At 44.3% G+C, this 24638-nt stretch overlaps 2 protein-coding genes across 2 annotated transcripts in view; one reads left to right on the forward strand and one right to left on the reverse strand.

Moving 5' to 3' along the window:
* Positions 1-269: 269 nt before the first annotated feature.
* LOC118370660 (thioredoxin domain-containing protein 5-like) lies at positions 270-15424 on the forward strand. Its single transcript, XM_035755727.2, has 10 exons — positions 270-619; positions 1849-2001; positions 2648-2753; positions 4297-4393; positions 9887-10002; positions 10286-10372; positions 10517-10663; positions 10848-10930; positions 11089-11218; positions 13527-15424. Exons 1-10 carry the CDS (start codon positions 432-434, stop codon positions 13647-13649), a joined length of 1230 nt encoding a protein of 409 aa, XP_035611620.1. The 5' UTR covers positions 270-431; the 3' UTR covers positions 13650-15424.
* The window catches only part of LOC118370659 (bone morphogenetic protein 7-like), a 70017-nt gene continuing 60629 nt past the window's right edge, over positions 15251-24638 (reverse strand). The window contains exons 5-7 of the mRNA XM_035755726.2: positions 20863-20939; positions 18012-18122; positions 15251-17910 (exon numbers count right to left, since the gene is read on the reverse strand). Of these exons, the coding sequence (XP_035611619.2) occupies positions 17761-17910; positions 18012-18122; positions 20863-20939 (338 nt within the window). The 3' untranslated portion in view covers positions 15251-17760. The remainder of the gene's footprint in view (positions 17911-18011; positions 18123-20862; positions 20940-24638) is intronic.

Genomic DNA, 24638 nt, shown 5'->3' on the forward strand with positions numbered 1-24638 from the left:
GCTACATTGAAATATCTCAAATATAAAATAGATTTTGATTTGTTTAACACTTTTTTGGTTACTACATGATTCCATGTGTTTTTTCATCGTTTTGATATATTCACTATTCTACAATGTAGAAAATAGTCAAAAGAAAGAAAGAAAAACCCCTTGAATGAGTAGGTGTGTCCAAACTTTTGACTGGTACTGTCGATATACATCACCAATTATGTCTATCCGACTTGTGAAAGCATCTGGATTTAAACTTGTTGGAGCTTGTTAAAGAAGTGTTTGAAGTTTCAGCAGTGGCGCCACGCCACTGATCTCTATATAATGTAGATTTCATCTCCACCGTGTTGAGCGTCTCGTCGTGCGTGGGTCCTATCCACACTCTTCAAAGGTCAGCGTTAGTGATATTCACAGACAGACCAGTGGCTCAGCAAGACGGGATCATGGCCTCCTCAGCACTGAATTGCACACATTTTATGTTGTGTTTTATTTATTGTTCGTTACTTTTTGGTAATATATTTTGCGATGCTGATGCTGAAGAAGATGAACATGCCAAACATACGTATACAGTGGATATGTTCAACGATGCTGTCCCAACCGCTCCCCACTTTGTCATGTTCTTCGCCCCTTGGTAAGCAAACTCGCTAGGTAGTGTGCAGTTTGTAAAGTTATTGACAATATTTAGTTGGATACCCTATTTCTTCACTAATTTATCCGATTTTCCAAGTTGTCAGAGGTGCTACAGGAACCGCTAACTTGCAGCTAGCTAGCGCCGCTTTTTGTTACCGGCTAGCTGTCTAAATAGCTAACTAGTCAGCCAAGTTGTATTATTTTATTTTTTTTGCTACAAATGTTAACTAGGACTTGTATATAAAATCTTATCCATCATTGCATAGATGACAAGTCATTATAATCTAGCTAACAAACCACACGAAACCAGAACTACGCTAACGTCAGTTAGCATGCTTTCGTTGGTAATCATTAGCGCCTTTGGAAACTTTATTTAATTATAAACTTGTGAACTTTCTGAAGTCACGATTAAACTTGGACTGACTCGTCCTTTAACGTTAGTCGACACAGTCGCTAGTTACATGCCCAGTGTTTTTATTTTAAATATTGTTGTATATATATATATTCTTTTTTCCCCAAGGTGTTCAGTTTTTGTCGCACGTTTTCTACCATATAACAGCTAGCCGAGCTAACAGTAGTGGACCATTTCAGGATGTGACCGCTTACGTGGCAAGCACTGATTGATGTAACTGTGTAGACGGGCAGGCACTTAAGATGCCTAAAAAATATACCCAAGATTTTTGTTTTTCAACACAAGAAACAATCTACTTGCTGTAGTAAAATGCCCCCCCCAAATTTAAAAAAATATATATTTTCTAAAATGTAAGCTTATAGACAACATCGCGGTTCTTCATCACTTCACAGGAGTGTCTTTACTTTATACCTCACCGAATACAAGTTACAAGCTGACCCCACACTGCACAATGGCTATGTGTATATAGACAGCATCTCAAAGAAACATAAAATGTATGGATAACTTAGGTCAGACAAACATAAGGCGGCACATTCTATTTCCATAGAAACATGAAGACCGTTAAGCATATGGACTTCAATAGGAGTGTTGAGTTGTATCAGGTGTCTCTCTTTTCCACTGAGACTGTGCTCTCTCTATTTGATGCCTAGCCTAATCAGTGTTTCCACCCCACAAAAAAAATCAGCAGTCTTAGTAGATGTGTATCTCTCAGCGGTGGCAACAGTGATATAGGGGAAACACTGTTAATTCCAGGCAGAACTGTGAAGCCTGTACCATCTCAGGAGAAGGACTTTGAAAGAACTGTGTTTTGCTTCCAGGTGCGGTCACTGTCAGAGGCTACAGGGGACATGGAACGAAATGGGGGACAAATACAACAACATGGAGTCGCCGCCCGCCTACATCGTAAAGGTTGACTGCACTCAGGATGTTAAGTTCTGCTCCAATGTCCACGGCATCAGGGGCTACCCCACGTAAGTACAGGGTTGTATTAATTAGGGCACACCATAGCAAAACATTTTGAAATGTTGCGCAACAGAACAGTTCCTTACTGGATTTCTTATTTGAGAAGTTCATGTACTACCTTGGGTGTATCTTCATTTTACTCCTGGGCTCCTGAGTGGCGCAGCGGTCTAAGGCACTGCATCTCAGTGCCAGAGGCATCACTACATTCCCTAGTTTGAATCCAGGCTGTATCACATCCAGCTGTGATTGGGAGTCCCATAGGGTGGCGCACAATTGGCCCAGCGTCGTTCAGGTTTGGCTGGGGTAGGCTGACTTGCCTAGTTAAATAAAATATCAATAAATGCACATCTTCATTTTGCCACTGGGGTAAATCATGTAGCTAGATTTGATTACTTATTGACCGATAGCAGTGAAACATTGACATGAATTTAGTTACATTTTTACACACCTTGTTTTGCAGTGTATGCTGTAAAAGCGGAACCTGGACCCTAGTGTGCTTATAAAATCTTCTGTCATTAAAAACAACGTTCAGTTTCATGTAATTACAAAGGAATTAACCGGTTAAGTGTATTGTGAGTGTGTCAGTCATCTTACACAGCAGTGTGGCCTAGTCATTGAGGCGAATGATCTCGTTGACCCCTGTGTTGTCTGTAGGCTGAAGCTGTTCAAACCTGAGCAGGAGGCTGTGAAGTACCAAGGCCCCAGGGACCTGCAGTCTCTGGAGACCTGGATGCTCAACACATTGCAGGATGAGCCTGTGGTAAGTGGGCGGAGTTACATGCATCCTATCATCTCATCTGAAATGGCTTCTCCTCCTCGTTTCCTTCATCTGATATGAACGCCTTGGACAGGTGATAGCGAAGGAACAGTGGAACGACAACCTTGTTATCGCTTCCTGTTTCCATGCTTCCACTTTTTCAACCTGTTTTCAGTGGGAAGGAAAGGAGGTGATGAAAGGTTGTCACTTTAACCAGGGTTTAGCCACGGGACGATCAGGCCAGTCAAGTTCTTCAACACCGATCTCGACAAACCATATCTGTTTGGACATCGCTTTGTGCACAGGGGCATTGTCATGCTGAAAGGGGGAAGGGCCTTCCCCAAACTGTTTCCACGAAGTTGGAATCACTGTATTGTCCAGAATGTCATTGTATGTTGTATTTTCCTTCACTGGAACGAATGGGCCTAGCCCAAACCATGAAAAACGTCCCCACATCATTATTCTTTCTCCACCAAACTTTACAGTTTGCTTGCTCTGCTATGGAAACCCATTTCACTAGTTCCTGACAAACAGCTTTTGTGCTGACGTTGCTTCTAGAGGCAGTGTTTGGAACTCTGTAGTGAATGTTGCAGCCAAGGACAGATGATTTTACATGCTTCGGCACACGGCGGTCCCATTCTGTGGGTGTGTGTGGCCTACAACTTCGTGACTGAGCCGTTGTTGCTCCTTGAAGTTTCCACTTCACAATAATAGCACTTACAGTTGACCGGGGCACCTCTAGCAGGGCAGAAATTTGACAACTGACTTGCTGGAAAAGTGGCATCCTATGACGGTGCCATGTTGAAAGTCACTGAGTTCTTCAGTAAGGTCTTTTACTGCCAATGTTTGTCTATGGAGATTGCATGGCTGTTTGCTTGATTTTATACACTTGTCAGCCACACCTGAAATAACTGAATTCACTCATTTGAAGGGGTGTCCATATACTTTTGTGTATATATAGTGTAATTGCACAAGCGAGCCCATAGGTTAATCAGCAGGCATGGTGATGTTGCATTAGCAGGCATGGTGATGTTGCATTAGCGTGCTGTGCTCAAAGGCTGGAGTTAACTATTGAATGATGATCCCTGCGCTTGCTAATTGTGAAAGAGTAGGACATGTGTAACATTTGTAGCCAGCACCATATGACTAAACGTTATGCCCATGAGCTAGGAGGTGATGTGAATATATTATGCTTACTGAAATTAAATTACATGTGACCCCCCCCCACCCCCCATTCAAATCGGCCTTACTGATTTGAACTTTCGTAACTACATAATATTTGTCTAAAACATAATAATTTCATACCTTGCCTCCATTTGTAAACAATCACATATCTCTATTGGAACAGGTTTCCAAAATTTAAATCCTATGTTTTCAGTCTTTTATGTCCAACAATAAATCATTGAAAACTTGGGGTCCAAATTAAAATCCACCAGTTGGTCTGAAAGTTAACGCAGGGATCTCCATCTGAATATAACCTTCAGACTAATGTTACGTGATGGCAGTCTTTATTTGGTGTGTGGCATGATGTTCTATGGGTTTGCAGGAGCCAGAGACTGAACTGGAGCCTCCCAAAGCCCCAGAGCCCAAGCAGGGCCTGTTTGATCTCACTGCCGGCAATTTCAAGGCCCACATCGCTAAAGGTAACGTGGGGGAGGATTGGGATCTGTCAGTGCAATATACATATGTCAACAGTCTCTTTATAGCCTGGTCCAGGATCTGTTTCTGATGTCTCGCACCATAGGAGTTGGTATTGCCACACAAACTGACCTGGGACCAGGCTTGTCTATTTATACCCGAAATATAAAGTATGTGAGGGTTCCTTAACGTAACTGTTTTTGTAAGCTGCATACGTCCATTTTCTACAGCTATTAACATAATTTAGATGCTGTCATTCCCTTAAAAACCATGATGCAATTCACTCTACATTTATCTCATGCAAACCGCATGTTTCCGGTCACTGGACAAGCACAACAAAAAATAAATGGTGGTCACCATAAATGTCCTGCTGAAATTGCAGCTTTTCAACCCGGTTTTGAGTTGAATGTTTTGTTTGAGAAAGAAAAATAAATTATTCCTGTTTTGGAGGGAAAAAGACAGGATATGAGAGGAATGTTTGTGTCCAACCTTTTTAAATGGTGGCAAGATGGCCTGTGATGAAATTGCGTAATGGGTAGCATTTAACCTCTGAGCTCAGTGTATTTTAGTCTCCGGGCCAGTAACGCACAGGCGATTTTTATAGTTGATGTAATTTCTCATGTTATTCCATCAACTAAATACCCATCCGTAAGCTGAAACGCTCTAACATGAGTTAATGTTTTTACTTATTTATTTTATTTCACCTTTTATTTAACCAGGTAGGCTAGTTGAGAACAAGTTCTCATTTGCAACTGAGACCTGGCCAAGATAAAGCGTAGCAATTCGACACATACAACAACACAGAGTTACACATGGAATAAACAAAACATACAGTCAATAATACAGTAGAACAAAGGAAAACAAAGTCTATACACAGTGAGTGCAAGTGAGGTAAGATAAGGGAGTTAAGGCAATAAATAGGCCATGGTGGCGAATTAATTACAACATAGCAATTAAACATTTACATTTACATTTACATTTAAGTCATTTAGCAGACGCTCTTATCCAGAGCGACTTACAAATTGGTGCATACACCTTATGACAACCAGTGGAACAGCCACTTGCATCTAAATCTTGTTGGGGGGGAGAAGGATTACCTACCCTTACTTACCCTATCCTAGGTATTCCTTGAAGAGGTGGGGTTTCAGGTGTCTCCGGAAGGTGGTGATTGACTCCGCTGTCCTGGCGTCGTGAGGGAGTTTGTTCCACCATTGGGGGGCCAGAGCAGCGAACAGTTTTGACTGGGCTGAGCGGGAACTGTACTTCCTCAGTGGTAGGGAGGCGAGCAGGCCAGAGGTGGATGAACGCAGTGCCCTTGTTTGGGTGTAGGGCCTGATCAGAGCCTGGAGGTACTGAGGTGCCGTTCCCCTCACAGCTCCGTGGCGAGCACCATGGTCTTGTAGCGGATGCGAGCTTCAACTGGAAGCCAGTGGAGAGAGCGGAGGAGCGGGGTGACGTGAGAGAACTTGGGAAGGTTGAACACCAGACGGGCTGCGGCGTTCTGGATGAGTTGTAGGGGTTTAATGGCACAGGCAGGAGCCCAGCCAACAGCGAGTTGCAGTAATCAAGACGGGAGATGACAAGTGCCTGGATTAGGACCTGCGCCGCTTCCTGTGTGAGGCAGGGTCGTACTCTGCGGATGTTGTAGAGCATGAACCTACAGGAACGGGACACCGCCTTGATGTTAGTTGAGAACGTCAGGGTGTTGTCCAGGATCACGCCAAGGTTCTTAGCGCTCTGGGAGGAGGACACAATGGAGTTGTCAACCGTGATGGCGAGATCATGGAACGGGCAGTCCTTCCCCGGGAGGAAGAGGAGCTCCGTCTTGCTGAGGTTCAGCTTGAGGTGGTGATCCGTCATCCACACTGATATGTCTGCCAGACATGCAGAGATGCGATTCGCCACCTGGTCATCAGAAGGGGAAAGGAGAAGATTAATTGTGTGTCGTCTGCATAGCAATGATAGGAGAGACCATGTGAGGTTATGACAGAGCCAAGTGACTTGGTGTATAGCGAGAATAGGAGAGGGCCTAGAACAGAGCCCTGGGGGACACCAGTGGTGAGAGCGCGTGGTGAGGAGACAGATTCTCGCCACGCCACCTGGTAGGAGCGACCTGTCAGGTAGGACGCAATCCAAGCGTGGGCCGCGCCGGAGATGCCCAACTCGGAGAGGGTGGAGAGGAGGATCTGATGGTTCACAGTATCGAAGGCAGCCGATAGGTCTAGAAGGATGAGAGGAGAGAGAGTTAGCTTTAGCAGTGCGGAGCGCCTCCGTGATACAGAGAAGAGCAGTCTCAGTTGAATGACTAGTCTTGAAACCTGACTGATTTGGATCAAGAAGGTCATTCTGAGAGAGATAGCGGTAGAGCTGGCCAAGGACGGCACGCTCAAGAGTTTTGGAGAGAAAAGAGAGAAGGGATACTGGTCTGTAGTTGTTGACATCGGAGGGATCGAGTGTAGGTTTTTTCAGAAGGGGTGCAACTCTCGCTCTCTTGAAGACGGGAGGGACGTAGCCAGCGGTCAGGGATGAGTTGATGAGCGAGGTGAGGTAAGGGAGAAGGTCTCCGGAAATGGTCTGGAGAAGAGAGGAGGGGATAGGGTCAAGCGGGCAGGTTGTTGGGCGGCCGGCCGTCACAAGACGCGAGATTTCATCTGGAGAGAGAGGGAGAAAGAGGTCAGAGCATAGGGTAGGGCAGTGTGAGCAGAACCAGCGGTGTCGTTTGACTTAGCAAACGAGGATCGGATGTCATCGACCTTCTTTTCAAAATGGTTGACGAAGTCATCTGCAGAGAGGGAGGAGGGAGGGGGGGGGGGGAGGATTCAGGAGGGAGGAGAAGGTGGCAAAGAGCTTCCTAGGGTTAGAGGCAGATGCTTGGAACTTAGAATGGTAGAAAGTGGCTTTAGCAGCAGAGACAGAGGAGGAAAATGTAGAGAGGAGGGAGTGAAAGGATGCCAGGTCCGCAGGGAGGCGAGTTTTCCTCCATTTCCGCTCGGCTGCCCGGAGCCCTGTTCTGTTAAACACTGGAATGGTAGATCGGCAGAAGATGAATGTGCAAGTGGAGATACTGGGGTGCAAAGGAGCAGGTGGTGATGTAATTACAACATAGCAATTAAACACTGGAATGGTAGATGTGCAGAAGATGAATGTACAAGTAGAGATACTGGTGTGCAAAGGAGCAAGATAAATAAATACGGTATGGGGATGAGGTAGGTAGATAGATGGGCTATTTACAGATGGGCTATGTACAGGTGCAGTGATCTGTAAGCTGCTCTGACAGCTGGTGCTTAAAGTTCGTGAGGGAGATATGAATCTCCAGCTTCAGAGATTTTTGCAATTCGTTCCAGTCATGGGCAGCAGAGAACTGGAAGGAAAGACGACCAAAGGAGGAATTAGCTTTGGGGGTGACCAGTGAGATATACCTGCTGGAGCGCGTGCTACGAGTGGGTGCTGCTATGGTGACCAGTGAGCTGAGATAAGGCGGGGCTTTACCTAGCAGAGACTTGTAGATAACCTGTAGCCAGTGGGTTTGTCGGCGAATTACATACAACTGTAAAATACATCAATTCTGTGCTTTCAGATTGTAGCTACCCTTACTAGAGGTTGACCGATTATGATTTTTCAACGACGATACCGATTATTGGAGGACCCAAAAAAAGCCGATAACGATTAATCGGACGGTTTAAAAAAAAATATATATATTTATATATATATATATATATATATATATATATATATATATATATTGTAATAATGACAATTACAACAATACTGAATTAACACTTTTAATTTAATATAATACAGCAATAAAATCAATTTAGTCTCAAATAAATAATGAAACCTGTTCAATTTGGTTTAAATAATGTAAAAACAAAGTGTTGGAGAAGAAAGTAAAAGTGCAATATGTGCCATGTAAAAAAGCTAACATTTAAGTTCCTTGCTCAGAACATATGAAAGCTGGTGGTTCCTTTTAACAGGAGTCTTCAATATTCCCAGGTAAGAAGTTTTAGCTAGTAGTTATTATAGGACTATTTCTCTCTATACCATTTGTATTTCATATACCTTTGACTATTGGATGTTCTAATAGGTACTTTAGTATTAGCAGCCTAATCTCAGGAGTTGATAGGCTTGAAGTCATAAACAGCACAATGCTTAAAGCATTGCGAGGAGCTGCTGGCAAATGCAGTAAAGTGCTGTTTGAATGAATGCTTACAAGCCTGCTGCTTCCTACCACCGCTCAGTCAGACTGCTCTATCAAATCATAGACTTAATTATAATATAATAACGCACAGAAATACGAGCCTTAGGTCATTAATATGGTCAAATCCGGAAAATGATCATTTCGAAAACAAAACGTTTATTCTTTCAGTGAAATACGTAACCGTTCTGTATTTTATCTAACGGATGTCATCCCTAAGTCTAAATATTGCTGTTACATTGCCCAACCTTCAATGTTATGTCATAATTACGTAAAATTCTGGCGTCCCAAACCGTTGTATATACCCTGACTCTGCGTGCAATGAACGCAAGAGAAATGACACAATTTCCCTGGTTTAGTATTGCCTGATAACATACATTTCTTAACTAAATATGCAGGTTTAAAAATATATACTTGTGTATTGATTTTAAGAAAGGCGTTGATGTTTATGGTAAGGTACACAACGAAAGTGCTTTTTTTTCGCGAATGCTCTTGTTAAATCGCCTGTTTAGCGAAGTAGTCTGTGATGCAATGATAAATTAACAGGCACCGCATAGATTATATGAAACGCAGGACAAGTAAGATAATCCAGTAATATCGTCAGCCATGTGTAGTTAACTATTATGTTAAGATTGATTTTTTAAATTTTTTTATAAGATACGTTTAATGCTAGCTAGCACCTTACCTTGGCTCCTTGCTGCACTCACATAACAGGTAGTCAGCCTGCCACGCAGTCTCCTCGTGGAGTGCAATGTAATCGGCCATGATTGGTGTCCAAAAATGCAGATTACCGATTGTTATGACTTGAAATCGGCCCTAATTAATCGGCCATTCCGATTAATCGGTCGACCTCTAAACCTTACTGTACATTATTATTTATTGGTACTTTTTACCCCTTTTTTATTCTCCACAATTTTCGTGATATCCAATTGGTAGTTAGTCTTGTCTCATTGCTGCAACTCCTGTATGGACTCGGGAGAGGCGAAGTTCGAGAGCATCCGAAACATGACCGGCCAAGCCGCACTGCTTCTTTAACACGCTGCTCGCTTAACCCGGAATACAGCTGCACAAATGTGTCGGAGGAAACACTGTACAGCCGGCCTAACCTGGACGACGCTGGGTCAATTGTCTCATGGGTCTCCCGGTTGTGGCCAGCTGCGACACAGCCCGGATCTGTAGTGATGCCTCTAGCGCTGCGATACAGTGCCTTAGACCGCTGTGCCACCCAGGAGGCTTACTGTACATTTTAAGTGATGTTTTCCAGTATTAACTACAATCTTTCTTTTTCCTCTCTTCTTCGCAGGGTCCCACTTTGTCAAGTTCTTTGCTCCCTGGTGCGGTCACTGCAAGGCCATGGCCCCGACCTGGGAGCAGCTGGCCACCAGCTTCGAGTACTCAGACAACATCAAGATCAGCAAGGTGGGTGACAAGTCACCGGCAGGGGACGAGAGCACCATGTTTGTCACATGTGCACCAGTCCAGGATACAGAACTTATGACGACTCGTTTGTACAGTAGAATGATACGATCTCCTTCAACAAATGTTATTTATGGCTGCGGTTTGATGTTTTGCATTGGACTGACAACGCAGTGACTTCTACTACCACTGGGTGTTCATATTTCCACATGAAAAGCTCAACTGTCTTTACCAGCTGGATATGCTGAATGAATTCTGATTTAACTAGTGTGTTGTGATTGGCCAGGTGGACTGTACCCAGCACTATGACGTGTGCTCTGAGAACGCTGTGCGTGGCTACCCCACACTGCTCTTCTTCAAGGACGGAGAGAAGGTACCTAGTTTGGTTGGCTACCTCACTGAAGAAGACATTGTGTTCTGTAACCCATTCATGTTTGTGAGGAGCTATGACATAATTAATGACCCATTTAATGAGTCAGTTTGTTAACGCTTTGCGGTGGTGGTGGTGTCTGTCCAGGCAGACCAGTACAAAGGCAAGCGGGACCTGGACTCACTGAAGGACTTTGTGGACAACCAGGTCAAGGCTGCTGCTGTTAAGGAGGATGATGAACACCCACATGCCAACGAGATCCCAGTACCCAGTGATGAGCCCGCCAAAGAGGAGGTACTACAGTGTGTGTGTGACTTTCTCGGCTGTCCGGTTTATGAACTTAAGCTACTTCTTTGATTTACTGGTCTTGTGGACGTATAAACCAATACAGGACCACGAATGATACAATCTAAAATGACCAATAAAACAATATATATATATATACATTTACATTTTTCTTCTTTCTTCCCCCTTGCAGTCTGGCGTAGTTACACTCACAGAGGCCAACTTTGACGAGACGGTGGCCAAGGGGCTGGTATTCATCAAGTTCTATGCGCCATGGTAAGAAACCGCTCCTTTATAAGCTATTAAATCCACATGTCTGTTCTATTTAAACCATGAAATGTACACTATTTAAGGCAATTTGAGTTGGTGATTTACTTCAAACGAGGGACCGCTACTAGAAGACATAAAGTTACGTGACCTCCCGTCCTCTCCAGGTGTGGCCACTGTAAGAGTCTGGCACCTACCTGGGAGGACCTGTCTCAGAAGGAGTTCCCTGGCCTGACTGATGTCAAGATTGGCAAAGTGGACTGCACAGTGGAGAGGACAATCTGCAACAGGTTTTCAGTAGGTGTTCTATATTGTACATTGACTGTCTGGAGCTGAGAGATGGCTCAGAAATAGCGCTAGTGAAGTCTTCCATGCTCTGGGGTGTGAACAGCAAGATGTTGAGATCCTGCAAATTGAGACCTGCTGTTGTTCTAAACACAAACAACAGCAGGTGTGACCCAGGGCCACAGGAAGCAGTGAACTGGATTAGCTGAGGTTGTGATCTCTGGCTCCACAGCCACCTCATTGTAGGATTGGTTGATCAGTGGTGCTGGAATGGTGGATCTGACTCCCTCATTGTTCTTTAAGTCAATGACCATCACAACCTTTATCACTAGGACAGTCCATAGTAGGATCATCACAACCTTTATCACTAGGACAGTCCAAGGTAGGACCATCACAACCTCTATCACTAGGGCGTTCTCTGGAATTTCCCCTGACTCAAGGCCATGGGGTCAGTAGTCTCTTCAGCGGCCAACAGGTGGAAATGAATGAATTTGTGATTCACCCTGCTAAACAATAGGGACGTAACAATTCACCTGTACAGTACGCATTGGCCCCCGTTTCAAATGTTTAAGATACAAGTGCATCGGTCCGCTGACCCCCCCCACCACTAAAATGTTGTGCTCGTACTACCATCTGAAAACACCATCTTTTGTGACATCTGATGCGTCTTCTCTTTCAGTGTGGAACTGTGCTGAGTCGTTTGCATACCAGACAACCCAAGGCAATATCAGTAGCCTAGTCAAATTGAGCACTGTGCCCAGCTTCGCACGCAGTACCAACACAAAGTAGGCATCAGTAGCCTAGTCAAATTGAGCACTGTGCCCAGCTTCGCACGCAGTACCAACACAAAGTAGGCATCAGTAGCCTAGTCAAATTGAGCACTGTGCCCAGCTTCGCACGCAGTACCAACACAAAGTAGGCATCAGTAGCCTAGTCAAATTGAGCACTGTGCCCAGCTTCGCACGCAGTACCAACACAAAGTAGGCATCAGTAGCCTAGTCAAATTGAGCACTGTGCCCAGCTTTGCACGCAGTACCAACACAAAGTAGGCATCAGTAGCCCAGTCAAATTGAGCACTGTGTCCGTCATCATCTGGGGCGGTGTGTCGCATTATCATCGGACTGAGCTTGTTACTCCAGGCAATCTCAACGCTGTGCGTTACAGGGAAGACGTTCTCCTCCCTCATGTGGTACCCTTCCTGTAGGCTCATCCTGACATGACCCTCCAGCATGACAATGCCACCAGTCATACTGCTCGTTCTGTGTGTGATTTTCTGCAAGACAGGAATGTCAGTGTTCTGCTGTGGCCAGCGAAGAGCCCGGATCTCAATCCCATTAAGCACGCCTGGGACCTGTTGGATCGGAGGGTGAGGGCTAGGACCACTCCCCCCAGAAATGTCTGGGACCTGTTGGATCGGAGGGTGAGGACTAGGACCACTCCCCCCAGAAATGTCTGGGACCTGTTGGATCGGAGGGTGAGGGCTAGGACCACTCCCCCCAGAAATGTCTGGGACCTGTTGGATCGGAGGGTGAGGGCTAGGACCACTCCCCCAGAAATGTCTGGGACCTGTTGGATCGGAGGGTGAGGACTAGGACCACTCCCCCCAGAAATGTCTGGGACCTGTTGGATCGGAGGGTGAGGGCTAGGACCACTCCCCCCCAGAAATGTCTGGGACCTGTTGGATCGGAGGGTGAGGGCTAGGACCTTTCCCCCCAGAAATGTTCGGGAACTTGCAGGTGCCTTGGTGGAAGCGTGGGGTAACATCTCACAGCAAGAACTGGCAAATCTGGTGCAGTCCATGAGGAGGAGATGCACTGCAGTACTTAATGCAGCTGGTGGCCACACCAGATACTGACTGTTACTTTTGATTTTGACCCTCCCCTCCCCCCCTTTTGTTTAGGGATACAATATTCCATTTTTGTTAGTCACATGTCTGTGGAACTTGTTCATTTTATGTCTGTGGAACTTGTTCATTTTATGTCTCAGTTGTTGTATCTTGTTATGTTCACACAAATATTTACACATGTTAAGTTTGCTGAAAATAAACGCAGTTGACAGTGAGAGGACGTTTTCTTTTTTGTCCTGAGGTTTAGATGGTTCATGCGTGGTTTTCAGTAAGAGAACATCCACATTCCTTCGGCATTGACATCTGAAGGAATGGGGAAGGTGAAGGAATTGCAGAGCTAGGTGAACTTGAGACCATATTACTTATCCATTCATTCCCTTCAGATCAGCAATCACTGAAGAGGTCGGGGCTAGCTAGGGGTTGTTACCTTAGTTGATGTCAGACTTGAACCTTTGTCCTCTTTCCCTCCTACAGGTGAGTGGGTACCCCACCCTGCTGATGTTCAGAGCGGGTGTGCAAGGTGAGGAGCATCATGGAGGGCGCGACTTGGAGAGCCTACACGGCTTTGTGATGAAGCAGGCCCGAGACGAGCTGTAGCACTATCCAATCAACATCCGTCGACACTTCTTTCCTCCCTCGCACAGCGTATCTGGCCAATGAGAGGAATCCTCTCTCCCATAGAGGCTAGCTCTCTTCTCTCTCTGATGGTTTTCCTTTCAGAAAGCAGTAGAATCAAGACACTTAAAAAATGTAATAAATAAAAACACTCTAATGCCTTGTTTACCCCCCTTTTTGTTTCTGTTCTAATCCAATAGTTTGTGACTGTATTCGTTTGGGCTGCCTAGTTCCTCTGTTCTTCTGGAAATGTAAATGATGTGATCGACAACCACTTTTTTACCAGCGGTACATAGTCAGACCGTGACAATGCATAGTCATCCCAACGCTTGACACAACTCAAGGACGGTCGTCGTATATTGGTGCCTGCCGGTTGTATCAAAAAACCGTTGGATTAACCTGACTTGAGTTTGTCTGAAATTTCAAAAATGTTATTTAAAAAATATATATATTTTTTAAGGAAATCATGCTGATAAATCACGAGCCACTTATGTAATGGTACTGCAGCAAAGAGGTCAGAGCCGCGTGACATTGAGCGTTAAGTTGACGGTACTTCTCATCCCATGCCAGTAACGGCTTAACTAACTTAACTCTCAGGGACACCCAGTTCCCGACCTACTCCATACTATCTCTTTATCAACTATATTTGTATCCCACTTGTGTTTTTGTCGAGTCCCCTCCCAACTGCTTGTTGGCTAGGTCGGGGAAGGCTGCGGGAAGCTACTTTTCAGTGTTTCGTGTCAAACTGCAATTTTTGTGTTCCTCTGACATTGTAAATGTGCTACAAAAAGTCTGAATGTAGACCTATTTTTAAAATATATATGTATGTGTTTGTGCTGTGAGGCTTCAGTTCGGTCCCGACTGCGGCCCAATATCAGGTGCCGCGTTGGTGTTACCAACGTTTTTATGAACAATGATTGTGGTCGTCAGTTCGTACACTCAAGTCAGGCCTTTTTGAATGGAATCTACCAGTTTGGGTCATTACAGGACAACTGTATTTGTCATTAACTCCATGTTTGACACAAAGTCCCTCAAATGGTTTGCAAGGGATTGTGTCAAATGTAAAAATATATATATATATTTAAAAATGGTTTTCTACGGCTAGTTCATTAGAATGGAACATGTCCTTGTGCAAATGCAATATATTTCACAAAGCTCATTTTAATATTCTGTTCTATTGACTAAGCGTCTATCAGGCCCCAGTATGAAACATTTTCCCAGTGAAGCACAAGAATGCCACAACATTAGTGCTATGGTCACTTTTGCTTTGGGTTTATCGACCTTTGGAAAAAAATCTGGAATGTTTGGTTTACCTCGTATGCTTGGAAGAGCAAAAACAGAATACCCCAAAAATATTTTTTCCACCCACATAATGATCAATTATATTTGACTTGTTTAGTCAGTAAGATATGATGACAATGTTGATTTTCCTTCTTTCCAGATGTAGTCTAAGTCTTTGAATATGTGCGCTATTCTGGGGCTTTATTTGGGGTGAATCAAAAGATTGTTCATGGAGTTGCTGTATGAGGCAGGTTTTACATTCAATGCTCAATTAAGGGAAACAAATGCATTCAGAGGCTAACCACGTATTGTTAGTACATTCTTTATGGATAGCACATGGTCTAGGCAGACTCCAGTGAAGGAAAGCAGTGTGGGTTTTTTCTTCTCGTGAGTGGGTTGTACACTGCCCATGAATTTTGTAAACAAAAAGCAAGTTGTAACATGAGATTTTGTAATAAAATGTCTTTTTCCAAAAATAGTTTGTATTTTTCATTTGTTCACATTTCTCTAATATGGCATGACATTTTAAGAGGTGCAATAAATAAGCTGAAAATGTACAAGTATTTACACACAAAAGTAAGTCTAAACATGATCACAAATGTAAACAGCAGCTTACCAGAGGTATATTTTGTGATTTCGGATTTTCTTTTGGCACAAGGGTATCCAATTTTCTGCTCTAGTCAAACTGTTCTGTTTATTAACCCATATGTCAATGTCTTAGCATGTTTTGAATGTTTGTCCTTCGAACAAAGTTCAGTAACATGCGGTTGATCCGTAAGTGCATTGACCGTTCCTATTCCTTTCAAATGAACAAAACATCAATGACAAATGGTCATAAACCACACTGAAGCTAATTTCAGAAAATCCATCCTAATCATTTGATCAGCTGGTTTGACCAACAAATGTGTTTTTCCATTCTGCAGGTTTTTGGGAATAATATGTTAACGTAGATTGGAATAACATGGAAATTGCAGTTTGCGGTACGTCCGAGGGATGAGGTGAAAGTCGTCTTTGGAGCGGTATGTCGGCTGAGGCACAACCTGCTACCTGATGATGAACCAGTTCAGTGAAATAAATCCACATGAGCCTGGCAAATATTGACCAAATTAAGATATTTTGAGGAGTTCACAACTAAAATAGTATGTGGTCGTTTCCGTTCGGCCTGTATATTTTTGGAAGCCAGGTGAATATGGTGGAAAAGCTTACGAGTACAATACATAACGAGGAGTAGGAAATATCTCTTTACATTAACTAATGTAGCGTGACAGAAATATTACAATATCAGCAGATTGTTGATGATAAAATCAGGCTTTGGTTAGTCAGACAGTATATTTTATTCATACAATGCATTGGGGAGGTATTTAGACCCTTTGACTTTTTCCACATTTTGTTACATTACAGCCTTATTCTAAAATTGATGTTTTATTCTCCTCATCCATCTACACACAGGCCATAATGACAAAGCAAAAACTGAAATATCACATTTATAGCTCATTTCAGGTCTCTCCAAAGATGTTAGATCAGGTTCAAGTCCGGGCTCTGGCTGGGCCTCTCAAGGACATTGAGACTTGTCCAGCGTTGTCTTGGCTGTGTGCGTATTGGTCGTTGTCCTGTTGGAAGGTGAACCTTTGCCCCAGTCTGAGGTCCTGAGTGCTCTGGAGCAGGTGTTCATCAAGGATCTCTCTGTACTTTGCTCCGTTCATCTTTCCCTCGATCCTGACTAGTTTCCCCGTCCCTGTCGCTGGAAAACATCCACACAGCAGGATGCTGTCACCACCATGCTTCACCATAGGGATGGAGTCAGGTTTCCTCCAGAAGTGACACTTGGCATTCAGCCCAAAGAGTTCAATCTTGGGTTCATTAGACCAGATAATATTGTTTTTCATGGCCTGAGATTCCTTTAGGTGCCTTTTGGCAAACTCCAAGAGGGCTCTCATGTGCCCTTTTACTGAGAAGTGGCATCCGTCTCGTCACTACCATGAAGGCCTGATTGGTGGAGTGCTGCAGAGATGGTCGTCCTTCTGGAAGGTTCTCCCATTTTCATAGAGTAACTCCGGAGCTGTCAGAGTGACCTTATGGCTTGATTGTTGCTCTGACATGCACTGTCAACTGTGGGATCTTATATAGACAGGTGTGTGCCTTTCCAAATCATGTCCAATCTACCACAGGTGGACTCCAATCAAGTTGTAGAAACATCTCAAGGATGATCAATGGAAACAGGATGCACCTGAACTCAATTTATAAATACTTATGTAAATAAGTATAAGTATATAATAATAATTTGTTTATTATTTGTAATACATTTGCAAACATTTCTAAAAACTTTTTTTCGCTTCATCATTATAGGGTATTGTTTGTAGATTAGATATAAAAACAAATTTAGAATAAGGCTGTAAGGTAACAAAATGTGGAAAAAGTAGAGGGGTCTGAATACTTTCTGAATGCGCTGTAGTTAGGCTAATGCTGTCTCCCCCATGTAGATTTCTACATGTTTTCTATGTCATTCGACTACAACTGACGGGATTGGCGACCCGCGCAGAGATAACATTGAGTCAATTCCCCTACGTCTTCGAGTTGTTTTGCTGTAATGAAGCCAGTAGCCGTCGGAGAATTTGAACATCACTTGGATGAGAGAGGGTGGAAAGCAGCACATTGGTCTGGTCCTTTATCAGTTCCTCCCTCACCCTGAGTATGAGAGAGGGTAGTACACACACTGACATACAGGCAGACCCAAGATGTCGTGTTCACACAGTCTCCGCTGCAGCCCTTGCCGCGGTCAGGTGACCGTGACAACGCGGCGGTTTGGCGGTCGTCAGTGGCAACCACAGGCCCTGACCACCATGTTCTTGTACTTCTTCAGGATGACGTTGGAGTTGTCGTCGAAGTAGAGCACGGAGATGGCGTGCAGCTTGGTGGCGGCGCAGCAGGGCTTGGGCACGTTCTCCGGGTTCATGAGGTGGACCTGGGAGGCGATGACAAGGTCAGAGGTCATAATATATACCACTTTTTTTTTTTAGCATTATTAGCTCTCAGCAGTTTTATAAGCCTTCTTGGACCACTCACCAGTGTCTGCACAATGGCATGGTTGGTGGCATTCATATGGGCGTTGAGGGGGAAGACACATTCTCCACCACAGTAGTTGGCAGCGTAGCCCTCAGGTGCAATGATCCAGTCCTGATACAATCACAAGAGGAAAAACATTCGATATGACTGACCAATCTGTTTAGCACAACAGGCATCATAATGGTCCGCAGTGTGTTCAGCAGGCTCTGTGAATGGGACGCTGAGGCAGTAGGGCTACTGTGCATATGTCTCAGTGGAGGCTGCTTAGGGGGAGAACGGCTCATAGTAATGGCTGGAACGGGGGAGCGAATGGAATGGCATCAAACACATGGAGACCATATGTTGGATGCATTTGATACCATTCCACTCATTCTGCTCCAGTCATTACCACAAGTCTGTCCTCCCTAATTAAGATGCCACCAACCTCCTGTGTGATATTTATTTGACTGACTGTTGAAGAGTTTGATAAAACAGTGCTCGTTCTGCAGTGTCAGTATACTGGCACGAGGTCCAAAGCTCTGTGTTGTGTATCACAGTAGTTCTCTCCCTCAGTTCCCTGGGTCTCTACATGTATCACAGTAGTTCTCTACCTCAGTTCCCTGGGTCTCTACATGTATCACAGTAGTTCTCTCCCTCAGTTCCCTGGGTCTCTACATATAGTCACAGTAGTTCTCTCCCTCAGTTCCCTGGGTCTCTACATATAGTCACAGTAGTTCTCTCCCTCAGTTCCCTGGGTCTCTACATATAGTCACAGTAGTTCTCTCCCTCAGTTCCCTGGGTCTCTACATATATCACAGTAGTTCTCTCCCTCAGTTCCCTGGGTCTCTACATATATCACAGTAGTTCTCTACCTCAGTTCCCTGGATCTCTACATGTAGTCACAGTAGTTCACTACATTACATTACATTTAAGTCATTTACCTCAGTTCCCTGGATCTCTACATATATCACAGTAGTTCTCTCCCTCAGTTCCCTGGGTCTCTACATATATCACAGTAGTTCTCTACCTCAGTTCCCTGAGTCTCTACATATAGTCACAGTAGTTCTCTCCCTCAGTTCCCTGAGTCTCTTCATGTAGTCACAGTAGTTCTCTACCTCAGTTTCCTGGGTCTCTACATATAGTCACAGTAGTTCTCTCCCTCAGTTCCCTGAGTCTCTACATATAGTCACAGTAGTTCTCTCCCTCAGTTCCCTGGGTCTCTACATGTATCACAGTAGTTCTCTCCCTCAGTTCCCTGAGTCTCTACATATAGTCACAGTAGTTCTCTCCCTCAGTTCCCTGAGTCTCTACATGTAGTCACAGTAGTTCTCTACCTCAGTTCCCTGGGTCTCTACATATATCACAGTAGTTCTCTACCTCAGTTCCCTGGGTCTCTACATATATCACAGTAGTTCTCTCCCTCAGTTCCCTGGGTCTCTACATATATCACAGTAGTTCTCTCCCTCAGTTCCCTGAGTCTCTACATATAGTCACAGTAGTTCTCTCCCTCAGTTCCCTGAGTCTCTTCATGTAGTCACAGTAGTTCTCTACCTCAGTTCCCTGGGTCTCTACATATATCACAGTAGTTCTCTACCTCAGTTCCCTGGGTTTCTACATGTAGTCACAGTAGTTCTCTACCTCAGTTCACTGGGTCTCTACATATATCACAGTAGTTCTCTACCTCAGTTACCTGGGTCTCTACATGTAGTCACATTAGTTCTCTACCTCAGTTCCCTGGGTCTCTACATATATCACAGTAGTTCTCTCCCTCAGTTCCCTGGGTCTCTACATATATCACAGTAGTTCTCTCCCTCAGTTCCCTGGGTCTCTACATATATCACAGTAGTTCTCTCCCTCAGTTCCCTGGGTCTCTACATATATCACAGTAGTTCTCTACCTCAGTTCCAACTGGGTCTCCTAGGATGTATTAGTGCAGGAAAATGTACAAATACCTGTGGAATCACTCATGGAGCATGTAGTTACTACAATCTCATCATTTCTTGCCTCTCTCTCTCCTGTGTGTGTGTGTGTGTGTGTGTGTGTGTGTGTGTGTGTGTGTGTGTGTGTGTGTGTGTGTGTGTGTGTGTGTGTGTGTGTGTGTGTGTGTGTGTGTGTGTGTGTGTGTGTGTGTGTGTGTGTGTGTCTCTCTGTGTGTGTGTGTGTGTGTGTGTGTGTGTGTGTGTGTGTGTGTGTGTGTGTGTGTGTGTGTGTGTGTGTGTGTGTGTGTGTGTGTGTGTGTGTGTGTGTGTGTGTGTGTGTGTGTGTGTGTGTGTGTGTGTGTCTCTCTCTCTCTGTGTCTGTGTGTGTGTGTGTGTGTGTGTGTGTGTGTGTGTGTGTGTGTGTGTGTGTGTGTGTGTGTGTGTGTGTGTGTGTGTGTGTGTGTGTGTGTGTGTGTGTGTGTGTGTGTGTGTGTGTGTGTGTGTGTGTGTGTGTGTCTCTCTCTCTCTTTCTCTGTGTATGTGTGTGTTGGCACTTTCTCTCTAGATGTCAGTTCAGTCTTAACAGGGGGTTCATTGTTTTGCAGGACTACGTGGCTGCATGTTTTCCCCTCCATTAAACTGACTGAGTTCACAGGCCACTTAAACTCTTACAAAATGCCCAGAAATGCTTCTTAAAATGGTTATTAAAGCAGTATAAAAGCCTGTTTGTTTGTCTGCTGTCTTCTACCAAATGTCTTCATTGACCTTCTTTGACATGAGATTCTGGCCTTGTTTCTGTCTTGTATTTTATTGGTAATGAGATGAACTACAGGTTGTTAACTCTCTTTCACTCTGCTCAAATGGGTATAGTTACATGTGGAATTATGGGTACTGTAGTCCATCTTAGTCCAATAGTGTGTCACTGCATTACTGGGGGTGAGTTAGATGCTTACCTGCCAGCCCAGCTCCCGGAAGCTGACGTAGAGCTCATGTCTCCTACAGGCTGTGTTATGGTCACTGCTGTTGTAATCTAAATGGGAAGAAAGAACTAGGAGGATAAGTCAGGGTTGAATCATAATCATATCCACCTCCGCTCTCATATATCGGATTGGGTAGTGAATGATATGTGTTTGGCTGTAGTTCACAGTAACATGTGTTACAGTGTGTCTGGCTGTAGTTCACAGTAACATGTGTTATAGTGTGTCTGGCTGTAGTTCACAGTATCATGTGTTATAGTGTGTCTGGGTGTAGTTCACAGTAACATGTGTTACAGTGTGTTTGGCTGTAGTTCACAGTAACATGTGTTATAGTGTGTCTGGCTGTAGTTCACAGTAACATGTGTTATAGTGTGTTTGGCTGTAGTTCACAGTAACATGTGTTACAGTGTGTCTGGCTGTAGTTCACAGTAACATGTGTTATAGTGTGTTTGGCTGTAGTTCACAGTAACATGTGTTACAGTGTGTCTGGCTGTAGTTCACAGTAACATGTTTTATAGTGTGTTTGGTTGTAGTTCACAGTAACATGTGTTATAGTGTGTCTGGCTGTAGTTCACAGTAACATGTGTTACAGTGTGTTTGGCTGTAGTTCACAGTAACATGTGTTATAGTGTGTCTGGCTGTAGTTCACAGTAACATGTGTTACAGTGTGTCTGGCTGTAGTTCACAGTAACATGTGTTACAGTGTGTCTGGCTGTAGTTCACAGTAACATGTGTTATAGTGTGTCTGGGTGTAGTTCACAGTAACATGTGTTACAGTGTGTTTGGCTGTAGTTCACAGTAACATGTGTTATAGTGTGTCTGGCTGTAGTTCACAGTAACATGTGTTATAGTGTGTCTGGCTGTAGTTCACAGTAACATGTGTTACAGTGTGTTTGGCTGTAGTTCACAGTAACATGTGTTATAGTGTGTCTGGCTGTAGTTCACAGTAACATGTGTTATAGTGTGTTTGGCTGTAGTTCACAGTAAGTTGTGTTACAGTGTGTTTGGCTGTAGTTCACAGTAACATGTGTTATAGTGTGTTTGGCTGTAGTTCACAGTAACATGTGTTATAGTGTGTCTGGCTGTAGTTCACAGTAAGGTGTGTTACAGTGTGTTTGGCTGTAGTTCACAGTAACATGTGTTATAGTGTGTCTGGCTGTAGTTCACAGTAACATGTGTTATAGTGTGTCTGGCTGTAGTTCACAGTATCATGTGTTATAGTGTGTCTGGGTGTAGTTCACAGTAACATGTGTTACAGTGTGTTTGGCTGTAGTTCACAGTAACATGTGTTATAGTGTGTCTGGCTGTAGTTCACAGTAAGGTGTGTTACAGTGTGTTTGGCTGTAGTTCACAGTAACATGTGTTATAGTGTGTCTGGCTGTAGTTCACAGTAACATGTGTTACAGTGTGTTTGGCTGTAGTTCACAGTAACATGTGTTATAGTGTGTCTGGCTGTAGTTCACAGTAACATGTGTTACAGTGTGTCTGGCTGTAGTTCACAGTAACATGTGTTACAGTGTGTCTGGCTGTAGTTCACAGTATCATGTGTTATAGTGTGTCTGGGTGTAGTTCACAGTAACATGTGTTACAGTGTGTTTGGCTGTAGTTCACAGTAACATGTGTTATAGTGTGTCTGGCTGTAGTTCACAGTAACATGTGTTATAGTGTGTCTGGCTGTAGTTCACAGTAACATGTGTTACAGTGTGTTTGGCTGTAGTTCACAGTAACATGTGTTATAGTGTGTCTGGCTGTAGTTCACAGTAACATGTGTTACAGTGTGTTTGGCTGTAGTTCACAGTAACATGTGTTACAGTGTGTTTGGCTGTAGTTCACAGTAACATGTGTTATAGTGTGTTTGGCTGTAGTTCACAGTAACATGTGTTACAGTGTGTTTGGCTGTAGTTCACAGTAACATGTGTTACAGTGTGTTTGGCTGTAGTTCACAGTAACATGTGTTACAGTGTGTTTGGCTGTAGTTCACAGTAACATGTGTTACAGTGTGTTTGGCTGTAGTTCACAGTAACATGTGTTACAGTGTGTTTGGCTGTAGTTCACAGTAACATGTGTTATAGTGTGTCTGGCTGTAGTTCACAGTAACATCATATGTTATAGTGTGTAATAGAGGATTTTAAGTGCCTCACACTCTCTTGAAGATAAATTCATTTGAAAGGTTGCCTAATTTAATTAGTCGGTGTTTGGGTGCATTGGGTTGGACGCCGATGACAAGCGTGTTTATAACTGTCGTCCTCGCTCCGCAGTTTGTTTTAATCATCTCCCTCTCGTCCCGCCCGTCCGCAGAGTCACAGAGTTAGGGACTCAGCGAGTGTCAACAGGTATGGTGTTTCAGAGGGGAAGGTCATTGCTGGCACGGCGTTCTGAGGTCAAAACGGGTGACTCAGACTTTCCACTGACCACGTTCCACTTGCTGATTTTTTGTTTTTCGCGTTCGTTCCCCCCCACCCCCCTACTAAACAGAGAGACAGTGAGGACAACTATGACTTCAGTTTTTTTTTGCATACCCCCCTTCTCTATTAAACAGAAAGTGAGAAGAACCATCATATCAGCACAGGGTGGCATCACTTCCTGTTGGCAGAGCTCCCCACCCAGGGGAAAGCCATCAGTGTGTGTGTGTGTGTGTGTGTGTGTGTGTGTGTGTGTGTGTGTGTGTCAAAGCAGTCACTCATAGACCCCCCCCCTGGAGACCAGGACCTAGACATTAAACCAGTTTATTTAGTTAGCTGGGCGTGGCGTTGTACTTACTGTTCCATCCTATGACCAAGTGATTCCACTCTCCGATTGGTCAATGCCAGCAAGCGCTCCTCTAAACAAGGCAGGCTTTTTACGAGGGCGTCAAAATAACCAATTTTATTTGTTTTGTTTCTCAGCGGGTCCACTTAACCCGTCATTATTAGAGAACCATAATTTGGATTCATAACCGTAATGACATTACGATGTAATTACTAATTAGATTGAATTAAACATAAACAGAACAAGCCCAGACACGTGACAACGTAAGACGAGCTGTAAGAGAGAGAGAGTGAAAGTTGCCCCGAAACATGACAGTACAAATAGCCTCCACTCGCTTCTCATAGGAACAGGAAAGGCTTAAACATGAGAGCAGCAGTCACCTGACTGGGGGGGTTTAACTCACGCCAAGGAGGAAAACAGAAAAGGTGGTGTCTGGTTCCGAGGGCGGGGTCGAGAGATTATCCTGGCCGTTACTGTCGGAGACCATTCAGGTGTTTCCCGTGGTTCCGATCGTCACATCATTCTTTCCTGTCTGGGCGGCAGGATAGCCTAGTGGTTAGAGTGTTGGACTAGTAACCGGAATGTTGCAAGTTCAAATCCCAGAGCTGACAAGGTACAAATATGTCGTTCTGCCCCTGAACAGGCAGTTAACCCACTGTTCCTAGGCCGTCATTGAAAATAAGAATTTGTTCTTAACTGACTTGCCTAGTTAAATAAAGGTAAAATAAAAATATCTTTAGATTAAGAAGGAGTGTAGCTACAGCGTCTACCCTAACGTGATGCAGGGCGGTCCTGGCCCATGTGTCCGTGGCCATGGTCACCCTGCTGTCAGCCCCCGGGCCGGTCTGGGTTTCCCACCACCTTGGCTGTGCCTCTGCAAGGTAAATATTTACAGAGATAAATCCGCTTCTCACTGAGGCCCTGGAGCCGATCCTGAGAGGGTACTTAACCCCTGTCCCCTGGGGCTAGTGTTCCTCTCGCATGGCGAGATGTGACCCGACTTC

Source organism: Oncorhynchus keta, chromosome 28 (assembly GCF_023373465.1).
Source record: "Oncorhynchus keta strain PuntledgeMale-10-30-2019 chromosome 28, Oket_V2, whole genome shotgun sequence".
Taxonomy (NCBI): Eukaryota; Metazoa; Chordata; class Actinopteri; order Salmoniformes; family Salmonidae; genus Oncorhynchus; species Oncorhynchus keta.